We start from the raw sequence: 27,651 nt of genomic DNA on the forward strand, positions 1-27,651 counted from the left end.
ATAGGGGTCGGCAGTCCTGTCCAAGGTCGGCTGGACTACAAAGCTCATAACTGACGGAAGATGATGGGCTGGCTGGGAGAGTCGAACAGCGCCGGGCCACGAGGCTGGCCAAAGCCGGCGGCATCTTAGCTTGGTGGGGCCGAGGAAGAGCCGTCTTGCTCCGCCTCGCCCGGTCTTTAGCTCCGTGCAGAGCTTCCCCTCGTGTCGGCGTGAACGTGGGAACCCTCACCGGGCAGAGACGGGGCGGGGGCGCCGGGGCACTGCGGAGCGGCCAGGAGCGCGGGCTGCGCGGCTGGCGGGCGGGCAGGTGGTGGCGCCAGCTCGCCCGTCCCCGCCGCCCCCTCCTCTCTTTGCCTTCGCAGCTCGAGGCGGCGGCGGCGGCGGCGGCGGCGGGACGATGGAGGGCGCTTCCTTCGGAGCCGGGCGGGCGGGCGCGGCGGTGGACCCCGCGGAATTCGCCAAGCGGCCCCAGACCCTCCTCAGGGTCCTCGCCGGGGTAAGAGCGCCCCTTCCTCCGCCCCGAGGCCCTTTGCTCCCCCGGGAAAGGGAGTGACGCCGCAGCCCGGGCGCCGCCTGGCTCCTCTCGCCTTCCTTGGCGCGGGGCCCCGGGGCTCTCGTCCCACCATCCGCAGCCAGCCTGGTCCTCGGGGGCAGCCAAGCGGGAGCCGGGCGGGCGGGTGGTCGGAGCGGGGAGAGCTGCCCAGCCGCTTCTCCAGCCCCGAGGGAAGAGCCCTGCCCCCAACCCCCCGCCCCGGCTTTGCCAGGGGGGAGCAACAAGCGGGCGCCCTTTGCCGAGTCAGCCGAAGACGCCCGCAGCCCGCCCTGCCCTGCCGGTCGCGGCACCTCGCTCCCGCCGAGGGGGCTCCTCCGGTCTCGGGGCTGCCGGCTGAGCGGTGGGGCAGCGAGCCCGGCTTCCCGCCGGGCTGAGGGGAAGAGCTGCCCTCCTGCCCCGCTTGGGCGGCGATGGGAGCGCCCGGCCCCGCCTTTGCGAGGCCGCTTCTTCTGCGGTCTCCTCCCCGCCTGAGGGGGCCTTTCCTGCCGAGGCCCCCAAAGCTGCTGCGATTCTGCTGCGTCTTTTGAAGGGCAGCCGTGATTTCCTCGCTGGCTGTTTGGGTGAGGAAGGCGGTGGGCATTTAGGTAACGCCATTAAAATACTACAGTAATTATGCGAAATACAAGAATTAAAAAGAAAAGGCCTGAAAATCTGTATTGGGAAGAGATGGGGGAGGGTGTTGTTGTTGTTGGGGAAACCAAAGAAAAATCTTTGGTTCCATGATTTGAGCCCAAAGGGCAACACTGTCATGAAGCCTACAGCACTTGAGGACGGGTTTCCTTCATAAGGGCTTGGGATGTGTTAACTCAGGCTGAAGTATAATCCAGAGGAGGCTGTCATCTGAGCATACACAGAGTACTGTATATTCTCCACTTCCTCAGACCACTGGCCACATTCACATGGAGACCCATTTCCTTAATTATCCCATTTTCTGGACCTGCACAACATCATGAATGCACTATATTGGGATAGGTCTTAGCAATATGATAAACCAGACTAAAATTAGCCCAGCATTTGAATGCATGCGGTTACTGGACCGGATTTCTCAAGCTTAGTGACTTTAAGATGTGTGGACTTCAATTCCCAGACCAGCATTTCCTTCCAGGCTGTGGAATTCTGGTAGTTGAAGTTCAGAGAGGTTAAAGTTGCCAAGATTGAGAAATACTGCATCCCTCCTTTCCCTGGCCTATTTAAATGTTTTGGCTTTACTCGGGAAAATAAACGTGTTTATGGAGCGGGAGAAATAATGTATGGTCCCGAAAGGAAAGAAAATTACCTGAGACAGTAACAGAGTGACATTGTTGAAGGCTTCTGTGTCTGTGTCTGTAAGAATTGCCACATGTTCGTAGCCAGGGGCTCCATTGTTTAAAGACCACCTTTTCAGCCTTCAGGGTTCTTGTTCATCTCTTTGTACTGTTGGAAGAAATGTTCAGTTCCAAGCGGGGAAGAAAGACACTGGAAACACGGTGACTGCTTGGAAAGATGGTTTAATGGTGGACAGCAGGACCACATGGCTTGGAGCTCCAAAGAAGGAAGGCACAATCACATGCCACAAGATGAAGGAAAAGAAGGGAGGCCTGAGGTGCTGAGAGTCCCTTATATACCCTCTGTTGGGATTTGAATTTAATTTTGTGTTCTGATTGGTTGTCAGACTCCCATGGGGCCATGCAGTGGCAACTCTGTAGGCCGTCCTGAGTCCCAGGCTTGGTTGAGCCTTGCTGGGTGATGATGTAATGCAAGGGCTTTGGGCAATTCCTATTATAGCTCTACCTGGAGGAGATCTTTGTTATGTAAAATATTATGGCCCAGGCCTTAAATGGCCCACCCATTAACAAAGGACGGGGTGAGCTTCTGCTTCTGAGGTGAGTTTCTGCTTCTGAGTTTCTACTCTTTTTAGGGGAAATATTCTGCTTTTTTAATATTTCCTAGAATATTTCATTTTTTTTAGGAGAGGGGTGGATGCTAACTTCCTACAGTACTTTGAGAGAGTCAGTAGAAACCAATACAATAATTTTGGGTGCAGTCTAGCGGGTTCCAGCCGCCCCAGAGAGGAACTGGCCACTCAGACATAGCTGCAAGTTGAGGCTGATCAAATCCAGAAAGATCATCTTGGCAGCTGTTAAGCTGTGCAAGCAGGCCTCATTTTAACTCCTCACCCATCCATCTCCTGAAGCTGATGCCTGTTTTTGATTAGCAAATCTCTCTTCTGTTTTGTGGGCACTCTCACAAAATGGCTGCAATGGGCTGGGCTTATTAATGGCTGAGCTCCCAAAATGGCCATGACCGTTTCCCAAATGCCCACTTATCAGAAGGGAAATAAGTAAGATGGCTCCCCTCGAAATGCTTCTATCAGCTTGAGTGCGTTTCTGCCTTTTCTTCTGGGCTCCCAAACCCAGTTAAAGTCAGCCGAGCCATCAGTATGCAGTGAAGGATGGTGTCAGTCTGCCCTCCCTTCTTCTGTAAAGCTGGCTGCCTTGCACATTTGGGCTTGCAGGTTTTCGAGGCCTGCAATAAACATGTTGAGCAGCCCAGAGCCTCTGTGCGTTCCCAGCCTCACCCAAACAGTTTCTGCAGCCCTCAAGCTTTCTCTGTGTGGAAATGGATTGTCTGCTTGCTGTTGTTAAACTTTGCATCAGTGCTACACACAGTACAAAGTTTATCACCTTGTCAAGAAGGATTTTGCTGGGGACTTTGTTAGATTCTTCAGGATGCTGTTCTCAGCCACAAGATGCAATGATAACTGAGTCATCCAACCTGCAGTGGACGAGCTTCCATGATGTGGAGGCTGACTGAGCTCAAGAGATGAAGGAAGCCAAATCTAGCAGTTTCACAAGCTGGAATCTCCCTCAGAAATTCCTCTGTTTGACAACAGCAACATTCAGGCCTTCAGGGAAGCAATTCTGGTGGTGTGATGAGACCTTGGCTATTTCTTCCCTCCAAGTGTGACCTTTTCTTACGTCGAATTTGCTTCCTCTTCCTTTCTGGGGTAGGAAAGGACATGAATACAGAATAATGAAGGGACTGTATTCCAACCTGCTCCTCAAGCGGGATTTCCTTTTAGTTCCTTTTAGACGAATGGTTGCCCAGTCTCTTCTTAAAAAGCCCCCAATAAGCACCCACAACGTCTGGAGTCAAAAGCGAACAAGCTTGGAATGCAATTGAGGTCAATCACTGGGAACAGAGGTTTAATCTCCTGCGCTCTCCGAATCGTGCTGAAGCAGGTAACGTTCTGGTGGAGAGAATTTCCCCAAGGGTGGGCTTCTTCTATGTAAAAATGGCGGTAATAATATTGCTACCGGGAGTCCTTGACTTGCAGCCACTCATTTAACAATCATCTGAATGGCAGATCATCTGAAAAAAGTGACTTCCAATCAGTCCTCACCCTTATGACTGGCACAGCATCCCCAGGACCACAGGATGAAAATTTGGGTGCTTGGCAACCAGCAGGTATTTATGATGTTTGAACAGGATCATATGATTGTCATTTGCAATCTTCCCAAGCTGGTTTCCAATAAGCAAAGTTAATGGGAGAGCTGGATTTGCTTAACGACCACAGGATCAACTAATGCAGAGGTCTCCAAACTTGGCAACTTTAAGACTTGTGGACTTAAATTCCCAGAATTCTCCAGCCAGCTCTGCTAAAATCCTTGTTGTTTTAAGCAAAAGAGCTGTGGTTCTGTCTTGAAAAGTTTGTAGATTTCACCAAAGAAAGAAACAGTGACCTAAGAACTGAAGACAAATCAGGGATGGGCTTGGGAACGTAGTTCCATCAACAATGCTACCAGAGTTGGATTCTGGCTAAGGTGTATTTCTAGAATCACAGAAAGTAAAGGTTGGAAGGGTTCTTGAGATTGTCTAATCTAACCCTATGCTCAGTATAGAAATCCACTATAGCATCCATCCAGCCTCTATTTGAACACCTGTAATGAAGAGTCTACTACTACTTTCCAAGCAAGCACCATCTTTCATTGCTGAGCACCTTACAATTATGTGATTCTTCCTGACATCCATTTGAAATCTGCTTTCTTGTAAATTAAGTCCATTATGTATAGATGCAGAATAGGCAGTGCCTGGCTCAATGGTCGTGTCTGTGTGGGGGATCTCGGATCACCACTTAAGTATGAGCCAGCCGTGTGCTGCAGCTGCTAAAAGCCAATACAGGCCTGGGCTGCATCAACAGAGGGATAAGATCAAGATCACCAGAAGTGGTGGTAAGGCTCTGTATTGCACGAGGGAGGCCACGCTTGGTTTAGATTTGTCCCAGCCTCTGAACTGTTCTGCCTTCGACATGATAGCCCTTCATACACTTGAAATCACCAATTATATGTACGACAGACTGAGTGCCTCTAACCATTTCTCCTAACCTTTTCCTTCCAGGACATGCTCCAGTTGCTCAGTTTGTCCAGTATATTCTTCATAAAATGTGCCCCGTAGTGGACACCGTGTTCTATCTATATTTGTATAATCAATGCAAAATAGAGAGAAACAAAGACTTTTCTTGATTTTGACACAAAATGCCTTTCTAGCATTGCCATTGCCTTTTATGCAGCCATCTTATACCCTGGCTCATGTTCAGATTTGATCCATCAAGAAACCTAAATCCATATTACATGCACTGCTGCCCAGTATGGTCCCCTATATTCTGTACTGATGTCTTTGATTTCTTTTCACCCAAAAGATTGTGCTTATCCCATTGGAAATTCACATTGCTGGCTTCTTTCCTTTCTTCTTGCTTGTTGCATTTTATACTATTAGATCCTCCCATGCTACGTAGCATATTGGGCAGCAAGGGGTCACTAGCATTTTTGGTTTTGGGTGAACACTTCAGCGTCTTCCCATTTGATGTTTAGTTGCTTTAAGTCTTCCATGAATGCTCTTCACTGTATATTTCGAGGGTAGCCTCTTGGTCATTTGGCATGGGGGAAGTCCATCTCATTGCCTTCTTAAAGATTCGATTATTCTCCATGCAGAAAACATGACCTGCAAGTTGGAATCTTCTGCATTCAACAATATTATGTAGTTTGCAGGAGAAACTCTTTTTGAACACTTCTTTGTTAGGAATATGGTCAAAATAGCAAATCTTTAGGATTCAGGGAAGACATTTTCATTGGAAGATGTCGAGTCCCTTGTTATTACTTCCTGACACTTTCCAAGTCTCGCTGGCTATCGGGATCACTATGGAAGTGAGCAAACGAAATCAAGTTCTAGTGATATAGACGATGAGGGCCAAATTTTATTCATCCTCTGGGATTTTCCAATGCGTTACTTAACGTCCCCCTCTGCATTTTGTTCAATTACACTACCCAAATAGGTAAAGCTTTCTACTTCCTCAAGTCGCTGTGATCCAAGTCTGATTCCTTATACAGAGGTGGGATTCAGCAGATTCTGACCAGTTCTGGAGAACTGGTAGCGGAAATGTTGAGTAGTTCAGAGCCAAGCTGTTCTGACCCAAACCCTTTTCCAATAAAACAAACAATAATCAAAGGGAACAGAAACCTTTTAATGAGTCTTACAAATCTCCAGTTAAAAGGCTGCTGCAAACTAATTAACTTTGATAAACACAAATTTTGCCAAAACTGTGAGAGACTGCCAAGAATCACATAAGAAATATTTCACAGCACAAGAGTCTTCAAATACCAACTTCAGATACTGTAATGTCTACAAGGCTGATTTTCAAAACGTCTTTGCTTCCTGCAAAGATCGTTCACTTCACAGCTGGCTTTTATCTTCTTGAAGGAGGGGCAATTACCTTGCAGCTTTTCTCCTGAGTCGCCCGTGCTGTTGCAGTTGCTCTTTCCTGCGAGCAACCCTGCACGTGCACACACTTGGCACAGGCTCCTCGGGAACCTCCTCATCGCTGCTGTCAGCCCCCACAATCTCTGAAGTCAGCAGTCCACTCCCTAATGGTCCTGGCCCCTCATCTGAGTCCTCACTCTCCTCAGCCATCCACACCAGCTGCCGGCAAACCACACACACACCCAACAGAACCAGTAGTAAAAAAATTTAATCCCACCACTGTCTCTATATCTATGTGATGGAGCTCAGATACAAGATCTTTTATTTCTCGGCACTTATCTTGAGACCAATTTCTTCATGCTTCTTCATCTAAGGCACTTGTTGTTTCGTCTTAACTTTCTCAAGTAGCACAATATCATCTGCAAAATCCAGGTCCCCAAGGCAGTCTGGGTCAGAATAATGAATGCCTTTCCCGGCGTGTGATGTTTTTTTGCCTCACGAGGGCCACAAGGAAGAGGAGCGGTGACAGAATACAGCCTTGTCTAACTCCAGTAGTAATTTCAAAGAAGTCCGTGTGACCATTTTTGGTCTTAATGCAGCAGCTTGATTGTAGGTATAAGTCCTTAAAGATAGTAATGAAGACTGTTAGTAACCGTATCAATGCTGCCAGAGGGATTCCTGGTGGACCCTGCCAAACAGTTTCTTAAAGTTGATGGCCAGCAGCTGTCAATAGTCAATGCATTGTTCTGTGATATTTGGTGAGGTGAAGACTTGCTCACCGAAGGACCTTCCACGGTGAAATCTGGCTTGTTCTTTTCTCAGATGTTGGCTTAGGGCACTTGGCAGCCGCCTAAGGAAATTATGCAAAAGGTCCTTCCAGGCACTGAGAGGAGGAGGATGCCAGGTGGTGCGCTCAGAGTTGGTAACTTTCTTGTTGGATTTTGTCAATCTTTGGTAATGGCCTCTTTGCCAGGCCTCTGGAACTACACCATTTACCTAACACTTATTACACAATGTTGTCAGCTTTTTTACCACAGCCTGTTTGGCATGTTTTAAGATCTCATCTGAGGCACCTATTGTTTTTTAAGGCTTCAAATTGCCATCTTTCCTTCTTCAGTAGTAATTTCACAGTATTCACCTGAAGCTCTTATTAGGCCCACTCTTCATTAAAATCGTACATAATGGATGGGTTTGGCTGGTTAAAAATTTCTCGGAAGTGTTGAAACCCATTTTTTATTCTGCTCATCTTGGGTGACCAGAAACTTCCCATTCTTTATCCTTCATTGATTAAATCGATCAATTAAATTTAATTGATTGATTAAATTGATTAAAAAGAGACTGAACAGCCATTTGTCTAAAATGTGTAGAGTCTCCTGCATGAGCACAGGTCGGACGACAAAACCTCCAATCGTTCTGTTCTGTTCTATTAGCTTAGTCTAAATCTTCTCCCTCTCTCTTTCTGTTCTATTGGAACACTGAAGGCCGTCTTCATTCCATTCAGTTCGTTAGCTATGTAAGAAAAGTTTTGGAATCTTTCTGATTGGCTGCTTCTTGTGTGTCAAGGCTTTTCCATTCCAACCATTCTTCCTTGTCTTTCTGGCAACTTCTCTTCTCCATCTGATCAAGCTCTATAGATTTCTGGTTCGTTTTTTTTCTCATTTCCTCCACATCTTTGGCTGGTTTTGTTTTAATGTTATAACTTTTCTTTCATCAATCAGCTTCCATGGTTTGTCTTGGATCCACTGTGCCTTCCATTTTCCTCGTCTTCTTCCAATGATACTTCGGGCGTAATTTATAACGATATTTCTCACTTGTTGAGATTGTCCTAAACCTTGATAAGGTGTTTGCTATCCTTATTTTTTTGTGTCTTGCTTACTTTCAATAATCATGTTTTCCAAGCCTTTCTCTAACTCATTTACAATAACATTTCAAAGCTCTGTCAGGCGTCCCTCGATGCTTCTTTCTAGTTTGATGTGGAGCCATTGACACATATTATTATTGGGAGCCATTATACAACCAACGCTTGAGTCCAGCTAATAGTTCAGCTGAGCATCACTATCAGGATCTCATAATCCCATTCTTCGGCCTCCTTTCATACCTTCCCCCCCCATCTTGATTGCTGTGCAAGGCAGAAGCTGGCAGACTTTCTAAAGCAATTGGCCTGCTTGCTTTGCTTGAAGTAGGAGAGAAACCTTTACACATTTTCAAAAATCAACAGGTGTGCAGAGTGCCTCATCTCTTAAAAGAGATCAAACCTTTAAGACGTTTCAGGTTTGTTCACTCCTGAGATTAGGTGATATTTAAACTCCCAAGTCCTGAGATTCAGCAACATAATTTGGACGGACTTTTTTAATTTTCTAAAGCATCTGCCCCCTCCTGCCCCCTCCTCAAAAGCCTGACTGATATTTTGGCTCATCTGTGACACAAATGAAAACATGTCCCCAAGGACTTGTGGAAATTTTTAACAGTTTGCAGCTGGAAAAAAAACACCTTTTGCACTATATTTAAGTGCTCAAAGCCATCTATTGAGAAAATTAGTTATGAAATATAAAACTGCCACTAAATATAAAAATTGGATTCTGGAATTATGAAACTTTAATTCAGCAACACTAATGAAAAATAGTAATAAATTACCCAGTTAATATTTAGGCTACCTTTAAATACAGGTGAAATGAGCAAGATCTTAATATTCCACCCAAATGTGCATCTGAATGTGCCACTTCGAAGAAACACTTGAGCATTTCCATTTGTTTGCAAACCCTTTTGCAGCAAGTGGTTTTTGTTCACCTTAGGCAACCAGACAAGTATCCGTAAACTTCCTTATATTTTCCTGGCAACGAACAGCCTCCACGGCTGGCAGTCACCACTGCCACTGGTATATTTTCCAGTTGCTCAGAGCCATATCTGAGGCTGCCCCATCCGTGGGTAGCTCGACCAGCTGTTTCCATGCCATACCTGCTGTCTTTTAAGTTTGGGGGCTTCTGTGCCTGTGTAGGGCAGCCATCAAATCAGTCTGTCCCAAGGGACCATTTCATGAAGGATCTCTGTGTGGTGTGTTATAGCCAGGAGATGGCAAGGGTTGACTCACTGCCGTATCTTTGCAGCTTCAGAGGTTTTGCCTTGAAGTGACTGTCCTTTAGCACCATCCAGGGGACCCAAGGATCGGCCTGGACACAAGCATCCTTTCCAATTCCACTCTGGCTATGATAGATGTGCTGAGGCCTTCTATAACTGGGACAAAATACCTTCCCCCAAATTGTGACTGTGGGGCTGAAAAACACGCTATGCAAGATATAGAGACAGAGTGCCAAAATGGAGACTTCCTGGCTGTGACAAATGAAGCAAGAAATTATATCTGTAATCTAAACATAATATTTTATATCTTTATCTCCTGTGTTTTTCATCAAAGTGTGGTGTGAATGTTCCATACAATAAATAATAACCCCTGTGAATTAATCTTTCCCTCCAAAAAGCTACTGCTCCATGGAAAACAATCATGAATATTCTGGGCCCAGGAATTCCCAGGCGAGTGCAGCCTTGGGTTTTTTCTGGGATTCAGCCAGGCCTGCTTGGCTTGGGAGAAGCTGCTTCCACAACTATGTAGATATTCTTGGCCTGAGGCAAGCCAATTCTCTGCCATTTAGGCACATCTTAAAGGATACTTCATTAGATTTAAGATAGTTGGGCCTTTTCTTGAACTGAATGTTTGATTCCTAAGCATTCCCCCTTCCAAATCAGATGAGTCCTTTGTGGCAATGTCTTCCAGAGTCCAAAGGCTGCTTAGAATATTAGGAAGTTGGAAAGAGCCTGGTTGGCCTTTTCCCTCTTCCTGCTAACTGGCTTTTGTCTGCAAGATGGCATTGAATTATTTGTTTTTTCAATAGTCCTTTGCAAGGCAAAATGAAGTTTTTGCTTAACTTCTTAGAAGCATCGATGTGATAGCAATTACAGCATGATTCACACACACACACACACACACACACACACACACACACACACACACACACACACACACACACACACTGTGGCTTACAGTCCTCCACTTCCTATCCTGGCCTTTCTGCTCCATTCTCCATGCTTCTCCTCCAGTCTCTTCCTCATTGCTGGCTTTCCATCAGGTACAGTTGGCACTTCCTGTATACATTTTTTCCTAGCCGAGTTGTCCTTCACTTTCCTCCAAGCAGCTGCAGTTTTGTCAGGTTTCATGGCTGACGTTGCTAGGAAGAGAAACACCTCTGTTTATCCAGGGGAGAATTTATCTGGCTAGCGTTCATCTGATTCAAAGAAGAGGAGGCATCAGTGACTGAATAACAGAATAGCAGAGTTGAAAGGGACCATCAAGGTCTTCTAATCCAACCCCCTGCTTAAGCAGAAAATGCTATAATCCAAACAAATGGCTCCCCAGTCTCTTTTTAAAAGCCACCAGTGTTGGAGCACCCACAACTTTCGGAGGGAAGGCATTCCACAGGTTCATTTTCTTCACTGTCGGGAAATTCCTCCTTAGTTCTAGGCTGCTTCTCTCCTTGACTGGTTTCCACCCATTGCTTCTTGTCTTGACCTCAGGTGCTTTGGAGAATAGCTTGACTCCCTCTTCTTGGTGGCAGCTCCTGAGATACTGGAGCACGGCTATTGTGTCTGCCCTAGTCCTCCTTTTCTTTAGACATGCCCAGTTCCCAAGGCCCAGTTCCTTCATATGTTTTAGCCTCCACTCATTGTAACTTTGAACAGTCGCCGCTGTCCACCATTATTATTTCCTTGGAAGAAAAGACCAGAGGCCTTCCATGAAATAAATGTGTCACTTTGCAAAGCATCACTGGTACAAGCTCCAAAAACCAGGCATGCTTCGAAAAGTGAAAGTCCTTTGGAGAAGGAATCCAGGCAGGGAAGCATCTCCTCTATCTCTGCAATGGGGGTGAATGTTTCAGAAATGATGGTTTTACTGAAATACAGGCCCTGAAGCTACCCAAGGCAAAGAGCGGCAGGGCAGGGGGTTGAGAGGCACACAGTCCCTGCCATCTTTGGCAACTCTTCCCGGCTTTGTTCCTGAACTTGCACAGAACTCACCCTTTCCCCTCAGCACCACACAACTGTGGCACAGAATTGGAAGACCCTCTGTGTCACGTGGTGGTGCAACTTGCTGCTCAGTGCAGAAAGTATTTCAGACCGGCTGCACACTGGGGTGTGAAAAATGTCTACTTGATGCTCTTTATCACATGGAGAATCTCTGCCTCACAAATCTCACTGAATCTGTTATCCTGGCCTTCATTTGCCCTGAAGATACTGAGTTGTCTTTCATTTCTTCAAGTGTCATCCAATGCACCTCAGGTAAATTAAATGGGTTATCTAATCTGAACATTAATATAAACCAGCTACCCAATTTGCTTTTGTCTATGATCTACAGCACACTTTTATATTGGGAATTTTAAATGATGAATTTTCTGCTCACAATGCACTGAGCACGTTAACATTGGTGCTGTAATTAAAATGTGCCTCTTTCTAATCTTGCCTGGGCTTTGAACTGAGAGAGATGCTAAACAAATACTTTTGCAGCTTTGTAAGAAGGTTGAAAATGTCACGGTTCCTGCAGATCTCAGGATCTTGACTGATGCCTAAACTTGCACTAATTTAATGCAGACCAAACTGCTGGGGAACTGCTAGGTGGCATGGTGTAGGGCTGAAGGCACATTCTAGTGAGTTCTAGTTCCTCCTTAGGCATGAAAGCCAGTTGGGTGACTTCGGGCCAGGCTTCCTCTCTCAGGGTCGTTGCTGTGATGGGCAAATACAGGAGAAGGATGGAGTATTTGCTATCTTCACTGCCTTGAGTTCTTTATTTCTTTATATCCCACCCTTAAAAAATAAATGAGGCTCTTTGGGGTAGAGCATCCGAGGGTCCTCTCTCATCTAGGAAGGTCATATTGGTCAGTAGGTTCTTCTCCCATGCCATCCTGTTATCCAGGTATTCCTCTTGTTGACCAAGACTTGTCTCATGCCCCTGTCAGAGTCTGATTCTGAGGGGGAGGCCGAGCAGCTGACAGGGAGTGGGAGGATGTCTCTGTTGGCTGTGGACGAAACTGAGGAAGGGCAAAGTCCGGCTGGGCAGAGCAGGGGAGAGGTAGAGCAAGGTAGAGGGAGTTCAGAGGAAGACCCAGGCCCATCCCCCTCTTCATCCTAGGGCACGCAGGGAGGAACGGAGAAGGGAGCAACATTGGTTGCATGGCTTATGGAGGAGGAAAGGGCCCTGATTCCCACTGTGTGTTTTGCTGGCCTTTCAAGTCTGCAATTCCTTCTCCTGCCCTGTCAAGTTAATTACTGCAGCATGGTTTGTGTCAATTTTTATTTATAGTTTATATGTACTTTGTTTTCGGACTGAATTTCCTCCACTGAAAGACTGTTCTTGGGAGAGTTTTTTTTCTCCAGCCGAAGGTAACCTGGACATTAGGGGCAAAGTTGGAGGTATTAAAGGGACTCTTCTTGCTTATTTGACTGTGTTGCCTTTGGGTCATTTATTTATTTATTTAACTTGGTTTGTCAATTGCTTGCAAGATAATAGGTATGAGTAAAAACATAGTTATGAATACATGGATACACATAAGAAAAATAAAAGAAACAATAGGACAGGGACGGTAGGCACGTTGGTGCGCTTATGCACGCCCCCTACCGGCCTCTTAGGAAGCGGGTGAGGACCATAGTAGACAGTCTCAGGTTCAAGTTTTTCATCCCAACTTGTGTGTTGCTTTTCGATCCCTGGCAGCCGCGTCCCACAGTGGCGGAAGCCGCCTTCCATTAGGTCGGAGGGTGTTTTCCTTGCTGGGCCTGAGAGCTGCTGCTCTGATGCTGCCAAGAAGCCGGAGGAGACTTGCAAGCCGGGAGGTCGAGGAGAGAAGAGCCTCAAGGCAGGGAAGGCTTGAAGCGGACTTTGTCTTCATTTGCACGATGGAGGCAAAATTGCCCAGGCTTTATATTTCATTGCTACTTCCAGCTCTTGGCTGATAGAATTGCGGACAAGGACGCCTTTGCTGACCACAGTCTCTTTTCTTCCAACTTATGGCCCGTTCTTCAAGCTTCCCTGCTCTTCTCCCTCTTCCGAGGAAGAGTTCAGAAGTTCCCCTAGCTCAGAAAGGAAATCAAGGCTCCTCTGACTTACCTGACTTACCTCCGTGTGGTTTTCCTGGCCACAATGGGCCTCTGTCTCTCCCTCTCCCTCTCTCATCCGGGGATCCTCATGGTCTCCCGCCCCCAGAGTCTTCCCGCCTGCCTGGCTTTCTGTGGGGAAGGGAGGTTGCCTCCTTGCTGCCCTCCCAGCGGGAAGAACTGCTCTCCTCCCCTCAGCGGTCAAGGAGGTCCTGGCTTTTTCCAGCCTTCCAGGGTTCTTTCCCAGCAGCTTCCAAGCCTGCCCGTCTCTTCTGGTCAGAAGTTCCTCCTGACCCATGTGGCCCTGTAGATCCTCTTGGCGGTTTTGGTTGCTCCTGCCACCTATGAGCTCTTTGAAACTTTATCCCGTGGAGGATAAAAGGTTTGCGAAGATGCGCTGATGACTGAAGGTTGGAAAGATAAATAGGAAAGGTCAGGGGCCTCGGGCGGGGTGGAGCATCCATGCAGAAGTATCCTGGGTGTGTCAGAAAGTGTCAAAGCCTTTGGGACTTGGGAAGGTCACAGCATATGCAGGCAAGCTTTGGGTCCGGTGATTGTAATGTTCGGTCATGGGGTTGAGATCCCCACTTGATTTGACACCCCCTTCCTTGGCTCCCCACGTGGAGCAAGGCTAAAGGGGAGGGCAAAATAACCTGCTTTTAAAACAACCCACCCTAATCTTGTTCCCATCAAGTATCTGTCATCAGCAAATGAATGAATGAATGAATGAACGAAGAGAAGACCCAGGCAGGGTGATGGCCTCTGCTTTGGGCTGACTCTGCTGGCCCCCATCCTAGAGGCATGCGCTGTTCTCATCAGTTTTAATAGAGAGCTTGTACTTGTCTTTCCTCTTCCCTCCCAAACTTTCCCCCCTTGTGATGTATGTTTTGTACCATAATCAGACAGTGGAGACCTTCCACAAATACCCACATATTCTTGATATGTTTTAGCATATTTTCTCTGGTTACATAAGTTGTTTTGAGGATGGACCAGAAACGAAACATGGTGTAATATGAAGCTTTTTGGAAAGAGCTGAGGTTTCAACTGCACACTGTTCCTCTCTTCCCTTCACCTGCCCCTCCCCTCCCCTCCCCTCCCACCCACTGCAGGTGTTCTCTATTGTGGTGTTTGGCTCCATCATCAATGAGGGTTACGTGAACACAGATAAGTCTCCGGTGCTGCACTGCATCTTCAACAGCAATGAAGGAGCCTGCAACTATGGCATCGCAATAGGGCTGCTGGCCTTCCTGGCCTGTACCTTCTTCCTGGTGATGGACCTCTACTTCCAGCAGATCAGCAGTGTGAAGGACAGGAAGCGCCTTGTCCTCGTGGACCTTGGCTTTTCTGGTATGTCTGTTGGGATGGAGCGAGGAGCTTGACTCACGCCGGGGCTGGCTCGCACCACATGGTCAACCCAGACTTGGGTCCACTAAACGTGCTTGTATCCACGTAGCATGTGGTGCCAGAATAAAGAAACAATCGCATGGCTTTGCATAAGCAGGCAAAATCACCCGTCATGAGCCTGACCTAGTGCACCCAGGGAGCACGGCTCTGTGCCACCACTGCCCATGGACAAAGCCTGGATGGGCTGGCACTAGCATGCCGTACAAAGTGCTTGTCCAACTGCAGATGTGTGAAGAAAGACAGTGTTTAGTCGTGCTCAATTCCTATGGAAATCCAACCAAAGAAAAGCAAAACCAGTTCGATCAGGCAATAAAACTACTATGTTAAAATCTGCTTTACATCTTCTCAGGTGTTCTTTTTCCTCTCCTCTTCCCAGTGATTTCTGAAGGCGTTTAGGAATGGCTTTTAGGTTTCCCTGGGGGGCGTTTTCCAGCTGGCTGCATTTGTGGGTGAGGATGTGGAGTGTGTGAGGGGTGCGTTTGCTTTGAAGCTTGCCTTGGAATGGAAGGGAAAGTTGGGAAGCCAAGGAGGCTGCAGAGCAACGAGAGGCAGGGCCTTCCTGCACACGCTTGACCCCTTCATTTTGGATAATGCAAAGGCTCTCTCAGAACTCTGTGGAGCCTCATGTCAGGCCTGCCCCTTAGAAAAGAAAGACCCTCGACTCCCCTTGGTGGAAGCGAAGGGTTCTTTTACAAAGAGATGTTCTGCAGTAAAGTCAGTTGAGCTGTGGGTTTCCCTTGCTGAAAAGATTCGTCTTCAGCCAATCAGAACGCGGGGAAGTTTTTTGAGAATGCTGAGATGTTTTGGTGTATTCCACACAACTTCCTCAGGATGCCTGGCCTCGGATGCTGGTTCCAAGCTTCCCTGGTCTTTATCACTTGTCATTTCCCTGCTTTCCCCATCACATACACACGCAGCTTCATTGCCCTTCCAGCCTTGGAGGGCAGGGGGGCCTCTTTTTTTTAATAAAAAGTTTTTTATTTTACAACAACAAAAACAAACAAATAAAACCTCCTTTCTGTTCAACAGTGTGTCAGTTGGGTACATATATCTTTGTGCACATAATAACATTATCGTACATATATTACCTATACATGTTTATAATCATTCTAATCAGTATTTTATATTACGTATATCACTTATTTTATATTATATACACTTGTTATATCACTTATTATATTATCCTTAACATTATAATTATTAACTTTCAATGATATATTTCACATTCATTTTCTTACTCTAACTCATTCATTTATCAGTAGTAATATATTATACTGTACTAACATATTTCAATTTCTCACTCTTCTATACAACCATTCATAAAATAAATTCCAAATTTTATAATAATATTTTTCTTCTTGTTCTCTAATTGCTATTGTCAATCAACTCATTTCTGCACATTCCATTATTTTCTTAATTATTTCTTCATCCATCGGAATTTTCTCATTTTTCCAATTTTGTGCAATTACAATCCTAGCTGCTGTTAGTACATTGATAATCAAATATGTTAACTCTTTGTTGTAACCCTCAGGCAAGATTCCCAATAAAAATGTCTCTGATTTTAAGTATATGCTGTTTTATCATTTACTAGCCACATGTGTATTCTAGCCCAATACTTTTTAGCTTCTGTGCATGTCCACCACATATAGTAGTATGATTCTGGTGACTTTTGACACTTCCAGCACTTCGCCGACTTATCTTTAAACATCTTGGCAATTCTTGATGGGGATAGATGCCGCCTATAAAACATCTTATACAAATTCTCTTTATAGGCTGTTGACATAATTAATTTATAGTTTCTAGACCATAATATCTGCCATTTATCCAAATCTATTCTATATCCAAAATTTTTCCCCCACGCAATCATTGATTCTTTTACTTGTTCTTCCTCTAATTCAACTCCTAATAAATAACATATAATTTTTTGATCAACTTCTCTTCAGTGCCTGTTAGGATTTTATCCAATTCAGTCAATTCCTTCTAAAACCCAGCCATCTTAATATCTTTTTCGTACCTTGTCTGTATTTGCAAATATGAATACCAATTTATAGTTATCCCTTGTAACTCTAGTTCTTGCTTTGTTTTGAGTTCACCCTTTTCATTTAAAATTTCTTCATATCTAATAATGTGTTCCTTTTTTAAAAGCTGTGGATGTGTAAAAGCTTCTAATGTTGATAACCAGACTGGTATTTTCATATAACGATAGTCTCTTATTTTCCCCCATACTATTAATAAAGCATCCCTTATGTAGTATCTCCTAAAATATCCTTGTACCATAAAATGCATGGCACCCCAATTGTAAATCATGCCCTTCTAGTGTTAAATAATCTAGCATTTTTCAATACAATCCATTCCTTCCTTCATATCAATATTGTTGCCTGATAATATAGTTCCCAACTGAATAATCCAAAAACCCCTCTCACCCTTGTATCCTGCAATAGTTTTTTCTTAATTCTTGTCTTTTTCCCCTGCCAGATAAATGTCAACATCATTTTATTTAAATCATCAAAGTATTTTTTTTTCAATCTTATTAGCATCATCTGGAATAAATATAATATTTTTGGCAGTATGTTCGTTTTAGTTGTCACTATTCTACCTATTAAAGATAGTTGTAAATTTTTCAATTTTTCCAAGTCTATCGCAATGTGTTATACCATGTTTCTCATACAATAAGGCCGGGTCTTATTTTTTTTTGAGCCCCGAAAAAACGGCTAGGCCGTCTTTTCGGGGGTGACTTAATTCCCCCCACTGGCATCTTAGTGCGGGCAGCGACAGCTTGGATGTTGACCTCGGCGTTGGTGGGGCACTTTGTATCAGGGTCAACGCAGGCAGCACCATATCCGGGTGTGCAACAAAAGTACTTCTTAACAGCAAGCCGCCCCCTGCCATTTCCCCCCCATTTCGCATGTTTTAATATAGGCCTTAACTTGGGGGGGAGGGGCTTAATTTCATTTCATGCCTATAAAACATGCTGGGACTTCCTATTGGGGGAGGCCGTATTGTTGGAGAAACAGGGTAGTAATCTCTCATAATCTTCTTTATGTATTCCACATCTAGTTATCATTTGTATCCCTAAATATTTCACTTTTTTTGTAACTTGAATATTTAATTTGTCCATTAATCTTTTGTTTTGTTTTTCTGTCATATTTTTTGCCAAAATGTTTGTTTTTTCTTTGTTTATTTTCAGTTCTGCTACTTCACCAAACTCCTAAATTTCTCTAATCAGCTTAGGGCCTGTTTCCAATAGTTCTTCCAATATAAAAACCAAATCATCTGCGAAGGCTTGTAATTTATACTCGTCCTTTTTTATTTTCATTCCTTTTATTTCTTCATTTTTCCTGATGTTTCTGTTCAAGACTTCCAAAGTCAATACAAACAATAATGGGAATAGCAGACAGCCTTGTCTGGTTCCTTTTTGAATGTTAAAATTTTCTGTCAGTTCTCCATTTATCAATGTTGGAAGTATTGAATATTTGCTTGTTATATATCGCCTTTAATGCTTTAATAAATCTGTCTCTGAAACCCATCTCCTCCAATTGCATCAACATAAACTGCTGATTTACATTATCAAATGCTTTCTGTGCATCTAAAAACACTAATACCATTTGTTTCTCTGAATGGGTTTTATAGTATTCCAGAGTATTCAATATTATCCTCATATTATTTTTTATTTGTCTCTTAGGCAGAAATCCCTTTTGATCTGAGTGTATAAAATAGTTTAAATATCTTTTCAGTCTTTCTGCCATTATTGAAGCAAATATTTTATAATCAGCATTTAGCGGGGATATTGGTCTATAATTTTTTATTTGTTGTGGGTCAGTATCTTCTTTTGGTATAAGTGTAACATATGCCTCTGTCCATGAATCAGGTACTTTATTTTTTGTCAAAACCTCATTCAATACTTCCAACATTGTAGTAGAGATTACTTCCTGTATTGTCTTATAAAATTCAGCTGGTAGCCCATCCAGGCCAGGAGCTTTCCCATTCTTTTGTCTATTTATTGCTTCTGTCAATTCCATCATTGTTATTTTCTCGTCTAACATGGTCTTTACTTCATCAGGTATTCTTGGTAATTCTGCCTCTTATAAATATTGCTGTACTTTGTTTTCTAGTATTGCCTCTTGATCATATAGCTTCTCATAGTGTCTCTGTACTCTGTACAGGGGGCCTCTGAGGTGCCCAGCCGAGCCTGGCAGATCTGACAGGTTCTAAATGGTAGAACAAAGCAGTACAGGTAGTCCTCAAGTTATGACCAGGATTCAGCCCAAAATTTATGGTGTTAAGTGAAACATTTGTTAAGTATGCTTTGCCCCGTTTTATGACCATTTTTGCCATAGTTGTTAAGTGAATCCCTGCTGATGTTAAGTTAGTGTCATGGGTCTGGCTTCCCCATCGACTTGCTTGTCAGAAGGTCGCAAAAGCTGGTCACGTGACTCCCCCTGGGACGCTGCAACTGCACCCAGTAGTTACCTGCCAGTTGCCAAGCGCCTGAATTTTGATCCCATGGCTTTGGGGATGCTGCAATGGTCATAAGTGTGAAAAACGGTCATAAGTCACTTTCTTCTGGGCCTTCGTTAAGCTTGAACAGTCCCTGAATGGAATGTGGTCAGTCGAGGGCTGCCTTGATTTAGAACGTCTGAATACATCATTGTTCAAAATAACCCAGGGGCTCCCTGGGGGGGGAGGGGGGAGGGGGGAAAGCCCACCTTGGAGCCCCTGGGTGGGTCTCTGGCACTGGCTGACCAGAGATGGTACCATCCGGACATTTAGCCTGACCCTCCTTCCGTAGGCTTTTGGCGGCGGTCCTGGTTGTGTCTGAGGCCTCTTCAGTGTGGCAGCCCTGCTGATATCTGGGGGGTGGGGGAGGCTGCTCCCAAACCTCCCCTCAGACCCCTTTTCTGCAGGTTGAGCAGAGTGGGGTCTTCAGCTACTCCCCCCGGGGGCTGCTTTCCCTCCCAGTGGCTCTCCTGTCAAGTTCCTCCAATCCGCCAGTGTCCCTTTGAACAGTGGTGCCCCAAACTGGACACGGAGTTCCAAACAGGGCAGATAACAGATAATCAGAGTTGGAAGGGACCTTGTAGATCATCTAGTCCAACCCCCTGCCCAAGCGGGAGACCCTACACCATTTCTGACAGATGGGAGTCCAATCTCTGCTTGAAGGTCCTCCTCAAGGGCAGAGAAGGGGGGGCTGATTTGGACTCTGTTCCTCTTTATCCACCCCAAGGGAGCCCTTGCCTTTCCAGCCGCTCGTAGAGACAGTGCAGGACTTCACCTGTGAGGGTTTGGATCTTCTCTTCTCTCCCCCTTGTGCTTTAGCCCCTCTCCTGAGCATCCCCTCCAGTCTCTCCTCCAGGTAGGCAATAGAACGGGGCAGAGCCCAGGAGTGAGAGCTGCGGTGCAGTCCTGGAAACTATGCTCAGAGCTGAAGGGTGGCCCTTCAAACAGCTGTGGGGCCACCTAACAGGACCTTAATTTAGCCCATGTTATATCAAGAGAATTTTAGGAGAGACTTAAGAGGGGCTACAATGAAGTTCCAGTTGTGCACCTTCTGAGTTAGAAATTCTGTTAGATAAGGTTAGTCTGTTAATTGGAGCATATTGTCCCAGTGCGCACGAAGGGGCCCTTGTTCTGACCGGAAGATTAGTTGCTCTCCTCTGAGATTCCAGGAGGCCAGCAGTCCTCCCAGAGTTTGCAAAGGCTGCTCTGAGCGGTTCCTCCACGAGTTCCTGGTTGGTCTGCCCAACCAACAGGGGTTCTGACTGTTTTTTTCTGCTTGACAGGCTTCTGGTCCTTCCTCTGGTTTGTGGCGTTCTGCTTTCTGGCCAACCAGTGGCAGCGGACACCTGACAGCAAAGGGGCATCCCAAGGAGGAGATGCCGCCCGAGCCGCCATTGCCTTCTCCTTCTTCTCCATCATCTCCTGGGTAAGAAAAGCAGGTTCTGGGCTCCTCCCCCTGCCCAGAGCTGGTAGCCTTGCAAGCACTAATTCAGGGGCTCTCGAATAAACTAGAACATTATGAATAAAGAAATCCAGTAGCAAGGAAATTGTCAGAATTAGCACGCGGCTGTGCCTTCAGTGTTAATGTCTTAAAATGCTGTATTTCTACCTGACAAGAAGGGCATCTGTATGTGTATTGGTGGATGTGTGTCAAAAAGTCAATATACATACTTGTGCCGTATGATGTATAGAAAAGTGTGTGTGTGTGTATGTGTGTGTTGGGGACTGTTTTGGGGACTTTGTGGGGTGTTTGAATTCCAGTGAACAAGACCTGGTGGGGCTTGGGATAAGTTCCTCAAGATTTATAGTAGATAAAAATTTGACAGTTGCCTCGTGCTAATAATCATAAGAATAATTTTTCCAAGGCAGTCAACTAATCAGACCCCCTAGTTAAGAGTTTACTTGATAATGGTTTTGGGAGAACACACACCCTAAAAAACCTCAGCTAAACCATTAGACCCTTCCTGGCATTACGAGAAGCTGATGCTGAATTCTTTGGGGGAACATGCAACAGGAGCGGTTAAAACAAGGGTGGGATTCAAATTTTGTAACAACCGGTTCTGTGGGCGGGACTTGATTTGTGAGGGTGGCTTGGGGGCCATGTGACTGGCAAACCAAATACAAGTGGTCCTTGCTTAATGGCCGGTTGTTTAGCAAGTGTTCTAATTTATGACTGATCTCCCCAGAGCTACTTGACCTATTTTTGGAGTTTTGACAGCTATGCGCACGCGCGCGCACACACACACACACACACACCCTCCCTTCCAACCCTACTATTCTTTGATTCTGTAAGGATCTCCTGCTGGAGCAGGGGATTGGACTCTAGATGACCTCCTAGATTCATTGCAGGCCAGCCCTAGATTGCTGTGCTGCTTCAAAAAGTCTCCTGAGTTGTGTCCTTCCTTCCTCTCCTTTTTTTCTTCTTTCTCCCTCTTTCTTTCTTTCTTTCTTTCTTTCTTTCTTTCTTTCTTTCTTTCTTTCTTTCTTTCTTTCTCTCTCATCCTGTCTCTCCCCTTTTTCTTTTTCCGTTTTCTCTTTCTTTTCTTTCTTGTCTCTTCCTTCTCTCTTTCTCTTTCTCCCCCTCTCTTTCCTCCCTCTCTTCCCCCCCTCCTCCCCCCCCCTCACTCACTCACACACAAACACACGGTCTGGGATGAACTGTGATCCAGCGAGTCCAGTCAGCAATGGGGGGCAGGAAAAGGAAGAAAGTGGGGAGGAGGGAGTGGTGTGTGGCTGCAGCAGGGCCTTGAGCACCCCCCACCCCAGCCCTCCCAAAGCACCTCCGCAGGTGGCAGAGGTGGCAAACCTGGCTGCCTCCCGTTTTGCCCCAGGGAGAAGCGGGCAGAGGCAGCGGAGACACTGTGGTGATGGCCCTGCTTATGAGCGGCAGCCGGGTCCACCGCCCAACCGGTTGGAACACTGCTATGTGGTAGGGAGAGCTGGGAGAGTGCTGCATGGCGGCTTAGCCAGCCAGCTGAGCCCGGGGATGTTGGGGGGGGCAGCTAGGTAGATTGGGCGAGGCCCGGGGAGCCCTGGGGACAGTGGGGGAAGGGCTAGCACAACTTGCAGGCTTACCTGCGAGTAGGCAGATCAGTGGAGAGGCTCATGTCGGCTCCGGGCTGCTTCTCTCACCTGCTCTTGCTGGGAGAGCCTCTCCTGGCAGAGCAAAAGGCTTGCAAGCCCCCCTCCCTTCGGGAACCGGCTCCTGGGCAGCAGAGAGAAACAGGATTCAACCAGGCTGCTTCTCTGATGCCCAGCAGCCGTTTCCCGAAGGGAGGGGAGCTTGCAAGCTTTTCGCTCTGCCACAGCGAAAGGCCGGCAGCAATGGCTGGCCTGGTGGGCAAAAGCAGGCTGCAGGCATGTCGCACATGTGCATGATGTTGCGCATGTGCAATAGGGACTGACTGGGCAGGGAGCGGAGAAGCAGGCTGAGAGGGGCGGGGCCAGCCAGGGCGCCGTTTTACCGGTTCTCTGAACAACTGGGAACTGTAACAACCGGTTCTATAGAACTGGGCTGAACCGGTAGAATCCCATCCCTGCGTGGAAAGCAGTTCTAGGAAGTCAGTGGGAAAACTGTGAAGGGTTGATACATGTTTTTCTCTCTACAAAGGGGGGAAAAACCCCAGTTTGCATTTCTTCAGTAAAGGACACAAAGCTTAAGTAGACTAGAAAAGTGTGTTTTAATCCTTCCGTAGGTATGGAAACTGGCTGGTGGCTTTGGGTCAGTCCCTCTCTCTGCATTGAGAGTTGAAGGATCCCAATCAAAGCATCTCAAAGCATAAACTTCCAGCTGCCCCGGAAGAGCCCCAGGCAGAGGAAGGGGGCCCCTCCTTTTGGCGATTGATGCCTTTTTTACCTCTTCTTAACATTGGGATTTTTTTTCAACAAGCAGATGACTTTATTGTAACTGAAATCCATTATTCTGTACTCAGATATCTTGATCATCTTTTGTGCAATACCTGAAGATGGTCACATTGTCATCTCTGGCAATATTTCCTCATCAGATACAGTTTCTAGTCCCTATTTATTCAACAAAAGAGGGAAAAAGGAATTCAGCTCTCAAAAAAATGAAATTGAGAGTGGTCCAAATGGATTCATTAGCCTTTTTTCCTCAACTCATAGCAAAACGCAGTGACTAAGAATAGAAAATTAATACAGATGCTACATCTCTGGTCAAATTCTTTGCTGGAGGTAGAACTTTGCCTTGATACCTCCTTCCCCCAATTGCCTTTTAAAAAATTTTCTGCCACTCTATAACAGCATTAACAAGCAAACAGTTCTGAATTCTTTGGGATTTTTGTTTTAAATCTGGAGACATTGATGAGATACTGAACTTTTTTTAAAAAAAGATCTGTAATATATTCTCTAGCAGCTAGTGATAAGAATGTACAATTATTCTTTACATTTGTTTACATCTGCCCACTGTAAGTGCCCTCTAAGCAGCTCTCTATAGGGGAAAGGCATTTGCAGAGCAGGCACCCAAGAACTGACCCCTTCTAAGGCATGAGAGGGCAGGCTGCCCCTGCCCCAATGCCACTTGCAGTCATATTAGAAATTGGGGTATATATATATATTAAATCTTATAACATTCCAATTTAATTATAGAGTTTAATGGGCTATTGTGTTGATGTTATTATAGATTTATTATTGTAGCATTTGTTTTTGAAGTAGTTGTGCTTTTAAAGTTGTAGCAACGTTTCGGCAGAATCTCATCTGCCATCAGCCTGATGGTGGCAGATGAGATTCTGCCAAACGTTGCTACAACTTTAAAAGCACAACTACAATGACGTGGGAAAATACCCGAACTAAGCTGAATGCCATAAATACATATACATATACATATACATATACATATACATATACACATACACATACATACATACATACATACATATATATATATATATGTTGTGACTCGGAGGTTTCAGCCTGCTCTGTTAGAAGACACAGGCTCGAGTAATGAGGAAGAGGAGGATTTGGCCTTGAGGTTTGAGCTTGCTTTGCTGGAAGATTCGGAATCATCTTCCTCCCCAGGACCTTCCTCCCTGGTTGTGCCTCAGGTGTCGGCAGATAATCAGGAGAGAGTGCCGGAATCCTTGGCTGAGGATCAAGCCGAGGAATGCTGGTTTGATGCAAGGCAAAGACGCAGGCAGAAGCGTGAAATGCAATGTAAAAGGAAATGTCAAATCAGGGACTGACTTGAGAGACTGACACGCCCCTCAGGAAATAAAAGAGGGTGTGTTAGCTCTGAATCCTCATTCGGGACAATTTGTTTATTCGGGATAGCAGCTTTGACAAATTCTCTGTGCGGCGTTTGCCTTTTGATTTATGGTCTTGTTTGTTATCGGACTTGGCAGGCAGCTTTTGGAAGACTGCCAAGGACTTCTCCAGCCAAAGGAATTTAACTCTGTCGTTCCTGGTGCTGTCTGTTTATTTATATTCCTTTGGGAACTTGGACTCTCACCTCGTAGTCATAGGTGAGACAGAACATTTTTGTCCCGAACCAGCAAATACCACCTTCTGACCAAGATGGAACAACAGCAGCAGCAGCAGCAGATTAATCAACTTCTACAAGATAACCAGGTTTTGCAGCAACAAGTCACTCAGCTGGTTAACCATCTTACGTTGCTGCAAGCTCCTGCTGCTCCTCCTGCCCCTCCCCGTAGGAAATGCCCGGTAGCTGTGCCGGATAAGTTCTCTGGGCAGCCTGAAATGTTCCCGGCTTTTATGGGACAGTGCCAACTGTTTATGGCTCTGAGGCCTGAGGATTTTTCTGATGACCGGGCTCGGGTGGGGTTTGTTATCAGCCTTTTGGCGGGTTTGGCTGCCAGGTGGGCCACTACTTTGTTGGTGCAGAATAGTCCCTTGCTAATGGACTATTGGGGGTTTTGGTGTCACCTGAGACTTATGTATGAGGACCCCATACGGGCTCAGACAGCAGCCAGATGCCTGAGGGAACTTTGCCAGGGAAAACGCCCCTTGCAGGAGTTCATTTCAGAGTTTCGACTGCTCTGCTTGGACTCTACATGGAATGAGGCTGCTCAAATGGACGCTTTCCAAGATGGTCTGTCGGAGGACATACAAAACGAGTTGGTACACATGGAGCCGGCCCTGACCCTCGATGCTCTGGTGGCTCAATGTTTGCGCATTGACGCCCGGCTTCAATGGCGCAAGACTAGACGCCCAGTTCCGGAGCAGCAATCCACCTCAAGGACACAGCATCTTGTACAACCAGTGCCCTTGATCTCCCACAGTGCTGTGGCCAGGGCTGAGGAGCCGATGGAGTTGGGTGCGGTCCAACCTTGTTTGACAGCCCAAGAACGTACTCGGAGACTTCAAGGAGGCTTATGCCTGTATTGTGGGGGGCCTGGACATTTTGCGAATTCCTGTCCCGGTAAACGATGGGGGACACGCAAGCCAGTGCCCAAATCTAACCTTGTACAGTCGGGAAACAGGGCAGGCCCGGCCTCGGGGAAACCCTAGGTCGGGCACGTATTAACCAACCCCCCAAAGTAGCGGAGGTGAACTCCGGTCCCCCTCGACATTTACTTTTAGACACGCGGGTTTTCTTGCAGTCCCGGTTGGAGGGGATTCCTGCAGTTGCATTGGTGGACTTGGGGGCCACTACCAGTTTCATGGACCAGGCCTTCGCAACTCATTTTGTTGTCCCTTTGGTTGTGGTGGAGCCTCCAATCAAGGTGGAAACAATTGATGGGCGGGAGCTTCGGGCTGGGCCCATTCATTTCGCTACCCAGCCGTTGCGCCTGGCTACTGGGGACCATGAGGAGGCGATTAGTTTTTACATCACTGCAGACCTCTATCTCCCCTTGGTCCTTGGTATGGCCTGGCTACGGTTACACGATCCTCTGGTGGCTTGGGCGCAGAACGCCATTTTGTTCCTGAGCCTCCAGTGTGTGGACCATTTATGACACACCTGTGCTGGCCAGGACATCGCCGCCCCCGCCGTCTCCATACCTCCTGAATTCTCTGATTTTGTCGATATATTTAGCGAGAAGGAGGCGGATCGGTTACCCCCACCATCGACCCTATGACTGTCCTGTGGACCTTCTACCTGATGCCCCACTACCCAAGGGACACCTGTATTCTATGTCTGAGCCTGAATTGGCCGCCCTTCGTGATTTCTTAGACAAGAATTTGGCCAGGGGATTTATTCAGCCATCGTCATCCCCTCTTTCTGCTCCCGTTCTTTTCGTTAAAAAGAAGACAGAAGATTTGCGCTTGTGCTGCGACTACTGCCGGTTGAACGCTATTACGGTGAAAAATAGTTATCTCTTGCTGCTCATTCCAGAATTGATGGAGCGGTTGCGGGAGGCCACTATTTTCACCAAGCTTGATCTTCGAGGGGCCTACAACCTGATACGGATGCAAGAGGGGGATGAATGGAAGATGGCGTTTGGCACCCGATATGGCCATTTTGAATACACCGTAATGCTGTTCGGGTTGACCAATGCTTCTGCAGTCTTCCAGCACCTGATGAACGACCTGTTCCAAGACATGCTCGATCGATTCGTGGTGGTGTACCTGGATGACATTTTAATCTATTCCAGATCTAGGGACAGCCACCTTCAACATGTTCGCTTGGTTTTACAGTGTCAACTCTATGCGAAGCTGGAGAAATGCCTCTTTTTCCAGACTTCCATAGAGTTCTTGGGGCACATCATCTCCCCCGAAGGCATTGCCATGGACCCACGTAAGGTGGAGGCTTTGTGTAGTTGGGAACCCCCTCGTCAAGTGAAAGACGTTCAACGTCTCTTGGGATTCGCCAATTATTATCGGACCTTCATCCCGGGTTTTGCCAAGCTCATGGATCCCATCACTCAGCTCCTTAGAAAAAAGGTCCCGTTCCAGTGGGGCCCCCCGCAGCAACAGGCCTTTGAGGCTCTTAAAAAGGCCTTCGTCGCAGAACCTATCCTGAGGTTTCCTGATCCACATCGTCCATTTGTGGTGGAGATGGATGCGTCCAACGTGGCTATTGGGGCGGTGTTGTTGCAAGCCCCAATGGATGACGCCACTCTTTTTCCCTGCACTTACTATTCTCAGAAACTCACTCCGTCCGAGCGCAACTATACTATCTGGGAAAAAGAGTTGTTGGCTATCAAGGCTGCGTTTGAGACCTGGCAACATCATCTTGAGGGGGCCCGGCACAAGGTGGAGGTTCAGATGGATCATCGTAATTTGGAGCACTTGACCACTGCGAGGAAGTTGAACCAGTGACAGATTCGGTGGTAGTTGTTCTTTGCTCGGTTCAACTTTTTTGTGACTTATATCCCCAGTGGTCAAAATCGGAGAGCAGATGCCCTGTCCCGTAA

General features: G+C 46.3%; 1 protein-coding gene across 2 annotated transcripts in view; it reads left to right on the forward strand.

The window, feature by feature from the left end:
• Nucleotides 1-214: 214 nt before the first annotated feature.
• SYNGR3 (synaptogyrin 3) overlaps nt 215-27,651 on the forward strand; it is a 33,453-nt gene continuing 6,016 nt past the window's right edge. Inside the window, exons 1-3 of one of the 2 annotated variants that reach the window (XM_087912561.1) lie at nt 215-496; nt 14,530-14,767; nt 20,605-20,747. In XM_087912561.1, the coding sequence (XP_087768687.1) occupies nt 398-496; nt 14,530-14,767; nt 20,605-20,747 (480 nt within the window). In that variant the 5' untranslated portion in view covers nt 215-397. The remainder of the gene's footprint in view (nt 497-14,529; nt 14,768-20,604; nt 20,748-27,651) is intronic. The other variant, XM_026704050.2, reaches the window with a different exon arrangement.

The sequence above is a fragment of the Pseudonaja textilis genome, chromosome 14, assembly GCF_049901715.1.
Source record: "Pseudonaja textilis isolate UNSWEBS1 chromosome 14, rPseTex1.2, whole genome shotgun sequence".
Lineage (NCBI taxonomy): Eukaryota > Metazoa > Chordata > Lepidosauria > Squamata > Elapidae > Pseudonaja > Pseudonaja textilis.